General features: G+C 51.5%; 1 protein-coding gene across 1 annotated transcript; it reads left to right on the top strand.

Annotated features, from left to right (window-relative positions):
- The first annotated feature begins 3,193 nt into the window (after nucleotides 1–3,193).
- Nucleotides 3,194–3,952, top strand: LOC138350286 (A-kinase anchor protein 5-like). Its single transcript, XM_069300898.1, has one exon. It carries the CDS (start codon nucleotides 3,194–3,196, stop codon nucleotides 3,950–3,952), a length of 759 nt encoding a protein of 252 aa, XP_069156999.1.
- Nucleotides 3,953–6,940: the final 2,988 nt, after the last annotated feature.

Below are 6,940 nucleotides of genomic sequence, written 5' to 3'. Positions count from 1 at the left end.
GGGTTACTCAACTCGTCCTCTCTCTCTAATGTGTCGCATTTTTATATGGAATGGATTAATATGTAAAAATATATGTGTTCATCAAATTTAAACCACTGTAATAGATTTGCTTGCTACGCATCGGTCTTTCTTGAGGCCAAAACAGCTTCACTATTTACTAATTAGCAAATCAAGAAAACCGGTTGAACAACATTTTGTTTTCCCAATTTCACTTACTGAACTTTTTGTTTTAAATTGGTCTTAAATTGGGTTTCAGGTCCCGTTGTTCTCGTGGAAGTTTAAGCTCCTTGTTTTTTCTTTACTTTTTTAATATAAATTCTGATTCGTTTCCAGCAAAACAACAAAACAAAATACAAATAAAATTTGTTTTATTCTTTATACAGTAAAAGATCAGAGGCGGAAAGCCAGCGTGTGGTTGGTGCGTAAAGCCAGCGTGTGGTTGGTGCGGGAAGCCAGCGTGTGGTTGGTTAGTTAAGCCAGCGTGTGGTTGGTGCGGGAAGCCAGCGTGTGGTTGGTGCGGAAAGCCAGCGTGTGGTTGGTGCGTAAAGCCAGCGTGTGGTTGGTGCGGGAAGCCAGCGTGTGATTGGTTAGTTAAGCCAGCGTGTGGTTGGTGCGTAAAGCCAGCGTGTGGTTGGTGCGGGAAGCCAGCGTGTGGTTGGTTAGTTAAGCCAGCGTGTGGTTGGTGCGTAAAGCCAGCGTGTGGTTGGTGCGGGAAGCCAGCGTGTGGTTGGTGCGGGAAGCCAGCGTGTGGTTGGTTAGTTAAGCCAGCGTGTGGTTGGTGCGTAAAGCCAGCGTGTGGTTGGTGCGGGAAGCCAGCGTGTGGTTGGTTAGTTAAGCCAGCGTGTGGTTGGTGCGGGAAGCCAGCATGTGGTTGGTGCGTGAAGCCAGCGTGTGGTTGGTGCGGGAAGCCAGTGTGTGGTTGGTGCGTAAAGCCAGCGTGTGGTTGGTGCGGGAAGCCAGCGTGTGGTTGGTGCGGGAAGCCAGTGTGTGGTTGTTGCGGGAAGCCAGCGTGTGGTTGGTGCGTGAAGCCAGCGTGTGGTTGTTGCGGGAAGCCAGCGTGTGGTTGGTGCGGGAAGCCAGCGTGTGGTTGGTGCGGGAAGCCAGCGTGTGGTTGGTGCGGGAAGCCAGCGTGTGGTTGGTGCGGGAAGCCAGCGTGTGGTTGGTGCGGGAAGCCAGCGTGTGGTTGGTGCGGGAAGCCAGCGTGTGGTTGGTGCGGGAAGCCAGCGTGTGGTTGGTGCGGGAAGCCAGCGTGTGGTTGGTGCGGGAAACCAGCGTGTGGTTGGTGCGTGAAGCCAGCGTGTGGTTGGTGCGGGAAGCCAGCGTGTGGTTGGTGCGGGAAGCCAGCGTGTGGTTGGTGCGGGAAGCCAGCGTGTGGTTGGTGCGGGAAGCCAGCGTGTGGTTGGTGCGGGAAGCCAGCGTGTGGTTGGTGCGGGAAGCCAGTATGTGGTTGGTTAGTTAAGCCAGCATGTGGTTGGTGCGGGAAGCCAGCGTGTGGTTGGTGCGGGAAGCCAGCATGTGGTTGGTGCGGGAAGCCAGCATGTGGTTGGTGCGGGAAACCAGCGTGTGGTTGGTGCGTGAAGCCAGCGTGTGGTTGGTGCGGGAAGCCAGCGTGTGGTTGGTGCGGGAAGCCAGTGTGTGGTTGGTGCGGGAAGCCAGCGTGTGGTTGGTGCGGGAAGCCAGCGTGTGGTTGGTGCGGGAAGCCAGCATGTGGTTGGTGCGGGAAGCCAGCGTGTGGTTGGTGCGGGAAGCCAGCGTGTGGTTGGTGCGGGAAGCCAGCATGTGGTTGGTGCGGGAAGCCAGCGTGTGGTTGGTGCGGGAAGCCAGCGTGTGGTTGGTGCGGGAAGCCAGCGTGTGGTTAGTGCGGGAAGCCAGCGTGTGGTTGGTGCGGGAAACCAGCATGTGGTTGGTGCGGGAAGCCAGCATGTGGTTGGTGCGGGAAGCCAGCGTGTGGTTGGTGCGTGAAGCCAGCGTGTGGTTGGTGCGGGAAGCCAGCGTGTGGTTGGTGCGTGAAGCCAGCATGTGGTTGGTGCGGGAAGCCAGCGTGTGGTTGGTGCGTGAAGCCAGCGTGTGGTTGGTGCGTGAAGCCAGTGTGTGGTTGGTGCATAAAGCCAGCGTGTGGTTGGCGCGTAAAGCCAGCGTGTGGTTGGTGCGGGAAGCCAGCGTGTGGTTGGTGCGGGAAGCCAGCGTGTGGTTGGTGCGGGAAGCCAGCGTGTGGTTGGTGCGGGAAGCCAGCGTGTGGTTGGTGCATAAAGCCAGCGTGTGGTTGGTGCATAAAGCCAGCGTGTGGTTGGTGCATAAAGCCAGCGTGTGGTTGGTGCATAAAGCCAGCGTGTGGTTGGTGCATAAAGCCAGCGTGTGGTTGGTGCATAAAGCCAGCGTGTGGTTGGTGCGGGAAGCCAGCGTGTGGTTGGTGCATAAAGCCAGCGTGTGGTTGGTGCTTGAAGCCAGCGTGTGGTTGGTGAATAAAGCCAGCGTGTGGTTGGTGCAGGAAGCCAGCGTGTGGTTGGTGTGTAAAGCCAGCGTGTGGTTGGTGCATAAAGCCAGCGTGTGGTTGGTGCGGGAAGCCAGCGTGTGGTTGGTGGGGGAAGCCAGCGTGTGGTTGGTGCGGGAAGCCAGCGTGTGGTTGGTGCGGGAAGCCAGCGTGTGGTTGGTGCGGGAAGCCAGCGTGTGGTTGGTGCGGGAAGCCAGCGTGTGGTTGGTGGGGGAAGCCAGCGTGTGGTTGGTGCATAAAGCCAGCGTGTGGTTGGCGCGGGAAGCCAGCGTGTGGTTGGTGCGGGAAGCCAGCGTGTGGTTGGTGCGGGAAGCCAGCGTGTGGTTGGTGCATAAAGCCAGCGTGTGGTTGGTGCATAAAGCCAGCGTGTGGTTGGTGCATAAAGCCAGCGTGTGGTTGGTGCATAAAGCCAGCGTGTGGTTGGTGCATAAAGCCAGCGTGTGATTGGTGCGGGAAGCCAGCGTGTGGTTGGTGCTTGAAGCCAGCGTGTGGTTGGTGGGGGAAGCCAGCGTGTGGTTGGTGGGGGAAGCCAGCGTGTGGTTGGTGCGAGAAGCCAGCGTGTGGTTGGTGCTTGAAGCCAGCGTGTGGTTGGTGCGAGAAGCCAGCGTGTGGTTGGTGCTTGAAGCCAGCGTGTGGTTGGTGCTTGAAGCCAGCGTGTGGTTGGTTAGGGAAGCCAGCGTGTGGTTGGTGCGGGAAGCCAGCATGTGGTTGGTGCGGGAAGCCAGCGTGTGGTTGGTGCGGGAAGCCAGCGTGTGGTTGGTGCGGGAAGCCAGCGTGTGGTTGGTGCTTGAAGCCAGCGTGTGGTTGGTGCTTGAAGCCAGCGTGTGGTTGGTTAGGGAAGCCAGCGTGTGGTTGGTGCGTGAAGCCAGCGTGTGGTTGGTGCGTGAAGCCAGCGTGTGGTTGGTTAGGGAAGCCAGCGTGTGGTTGGTGCGTGAAGCCAGCGTGTGGTTGGTGCGGGAAGCCAGCGTGTGGTTGGTGCGGGAAGCCAGCGTGTGGTTGGCGCGTAAAGCCAGCATGTGGTTGGCGCGTAAAGCCAGCGTGTGGTTGGCGCGTAAAGCCAGCGTGTGGTTGGCGCGTAAAGCCAGCGTGTGGTTGGCGCGTAAAGCCAGCGTGTGGTTGGCGCGTAAAGCCAGCGTGTGGTTGGCGCGTAAAGCCAGCGTGTGGTTGGCGCGTAAAGCCAGCGTGTGGTTGGCGCGTAAAGCCAGCGTGTGGTTGGCGCGTAAAGCCAGCGTGTGGTTGGCGCGTAAAGCCAGCGTGTGGTTGGCGCGTAAAGCCAGCGTGTGGTTGGCGCGTAAAGCCAGCGTGTGGTTGGCGCGTAAAGCCAGCGTGTGGTTGGCGCGTAAAGCCAGCGTGTGGTTGGCGCGTAAAGCCAGCGTGTGGTTGGCGCGTAAAGCCAGCGTGTGGTTGGCGCGTAAAGCCAGCGTGTGGTTGGCGCATAAAGCCAGCGTGTGGTTGGTGTAATATTTCCCCAAAACTTTCTTGAGTCTAACCTTATTCATTTATGTATATAGATATCTTAACTATTATCCACCTGTTATACACCTTCATCTTTTGCTGAGGACGTAATTTTATACAATAAACTCACCCGAGTGTGTCAAAGAGGGAGTGTATTCTCCTCCAAGTTGCTCATGTTCTCCTCAAATGCGGAATTGTATTGTCTCTCGGAGACCAGTATTGAAATGTGTTGCTGCTTCATTAACATATAATTTCCATACACCAGCTGCTACCTGGACAATACCTGAACTGCCCTAGAGACGTGAAGATATATATATATATATATATATATATATATATATATATATATATATATATATATATATATATATATATATATATATATATATATATAATATGTTGGTTACTGGTTGAAGAACAGAGATAACGAGGGAGCAAGGTTCCAGCTCAAATTATGGATGCCGTATTGATTGTCTTACCAGCAGGTCGGCGTTGACGGATGGGTCTTAGAACATGTTGGTGGGCCGAGATGTTGGAGGATCTGTGATGTTGTGGAGGGTGAGTGATGTTTAGTGGTGGTGGTGGGTGACTCTGGGGTGACTAGGGAGTTTAATGTGTGTGGCAAGAAATGTTTTAACGTTGAGAAACGTCGGGCCGGGCGTTGGAGAGGCATCGTATGTTAGGGAATAATTCGGGTTGAGAGACTGTGATGTTGTGAGGAGATGGAGATAATGTTGTTCAACTATCAGAATGATGAGGTTTATCATCCATATGCTCGTCATCCACACACCTCACAGCAGCATCCACACACCCAGCACCATCCACACACCTACCACCACCCACACACCCACCACCACCCACACACCCAGCACCACCCACACACCCAGCACCACCCACACACCTAACAGCAGCATCCACACACCCAGCACCACCCACACACCCAGCACCACCCACACACCCAGCAGCACCCACACACCCAGCACCACCCACATACCCAGTACCACCCACACACCCAGCACCACCCACACACCCAGCACCACCCACACACCTAACAGCAGCACCCACACACCTAACAGCAGCACCCACACACCTAACAGCAGCACCCACACACCAAACAGCAGCACCCACACACCCAGCACCACCCACACACCCAGCAGCACCCACACACCCAGCAGCACCCACACACCCAGCAGCACCCACACACCCAGCACCACCCACACACCCAGCACCACCCACACACCCAGCACCACCCACACACCTAACAGCAGCATCCACACACCCTCACATCAACATCCACCCGCCTATATAGCCAAACCACTTCCTTGCCGTGGACCAGTCTTGTGTCGGGAAGGACATTTGTCTTCTGCCATGGGATGGAATAATGTGTTCCATCACAGGAGATGCTCTCTCTGAGATGCTGGAGGCGCGTCCTGTCTACCACAGGCTGTAATATATGGCACAGCAAAATTCCTAGTCTCAGATATCCATAAAATGTTATCCTTGCAGAGCAACAGCATGCAAGCTCCAGATGGGATTAAATAGAAAGATGTGTACAAATTAATCAAGAATTTGGAAGTTTATCTAAAGCAATATTTTTTATCAAATGAACAAGAACAGTTAAGAAATAAACGAGAAAAGGCAACAGGAATTACAAGGAGGGAAGTATAGGGAAGTCAAAGACTGGGTCTTGGGAAACAGACTGGTTAGATAACTGATAATGATAAAGAATTGAATATTCTAAATAACTAACGTATCTCCTTATTTATTGGAGAAGAAGATATTTTACCTGCAGATGAGCAGATTGATGTAGTTGACTAGTTTAATTCTTACCAAGGAGGAAGTTATTAAACAATACAACAGATTAAGTCCAATAACCCTTAATGAAGTTTTTTCCAGGTTTCTAAAGAATATAAAGAGTTTAGTGAGTCCTAAATGAGTATATGAGATATGTCTTGTATATTTATTATAAGTTTAGTGTCGCTATCGGAGGAGTCATGGAGGGTTGCCAACGTTGTGTTGACTTTTAAGAAGGCGGGATAGATCACTTGTGTCGAACTGTAACTTTGTCTGTTGTACGAAGCCTACTAGAGTCGATGATCACTAAAGCTGTTGGTGTACACATCGGAAAACTTTGATTCGAATGTATGATTTACAACTTGGTTTAACTAAAAACTGCTCGTGCTTGACAAAATTTAGTGAAGGAGGTAGGGGGGTTCTTAAAGAGGGGTAGCGAAGGGGTAGAGGTTCTTAAAGAGGTGTAGCGAAGGGGTAGAGGGGGTTCTTAAAGAGGGATAGGTAGGGGGGGTGGTTCTTGAAGAGGTGTTTGGTTATTTCAAAGGAAACAGATGATTAGAGTCATTGTAGGCAAGTCTGAGCGGGAAAGTGTTCAAGGGGAGTGCCACAGGGGTCCATCCTGTGATCTTTGTAGTTTATCATAGAGCTAAACACAGGTTTGTAGAGCATTATTTGCAAAATTGCATTTGAAGTTTAATACTGACATATGAAGTGTTCTGGCCCTAAGTATAACAACTAAGTACGATAACAACTCATTATCAGCTGAGATATGTTGACATTGCCAAATTCAAATGTGAAAAAAAATCTGGGATCGAGTATTAGCAGCGCTCTTAAGACAAAAGATCATTGTATAAAAGTTCGAAATGTCAAATAGAAAACATATATTTTTATCTAGAAGTGTTAGCAAAGAGATAGATAATCCAGTGTTATTCTTCAGCTATATCTTGCTCATGTTAGATCCCCTTTTACTTTATGTACTTGAATTTTGAGTCCTCATTCTCTTGGTCTGTAATATATTCACTTGGACTTGTACAGACAAAGCTGTCAGAGTTAATCCCAGGAATTAGAACCCGCCATTCTGAAAACAAATTAAAAAAACTTTATTTACAATCTCTAAAAAGGCAAAGAGTCTTTAAATAGGAGTGACATGACTGAAGTATAATTAAATGGATGAAAGGGTATAATTAAGAGGTTAGGAAC

This window comes from Procambarus clarkii, chromosome 45 (assembly GCF_040958095.1).
Source record: "Procambarus clarkii isolate CNS0578487 chromosome 45, FALCON_Pclarkii_2.0, whole genome shotgun sequence".
In the NCBI taxonomy this organism is placed as follows: domain Eukaryota; kingdom Metazoa; phylum Arthropoda; class Malacostraca; order Decapoda; family Cambaridae; genus Procambarus; species Procambarus clarkii.
The sequence above is the reverse complement of the archived record's forward strand: the minus strand, read 5'-3'. Positions and strand labels throughout refer to the sequence as shown.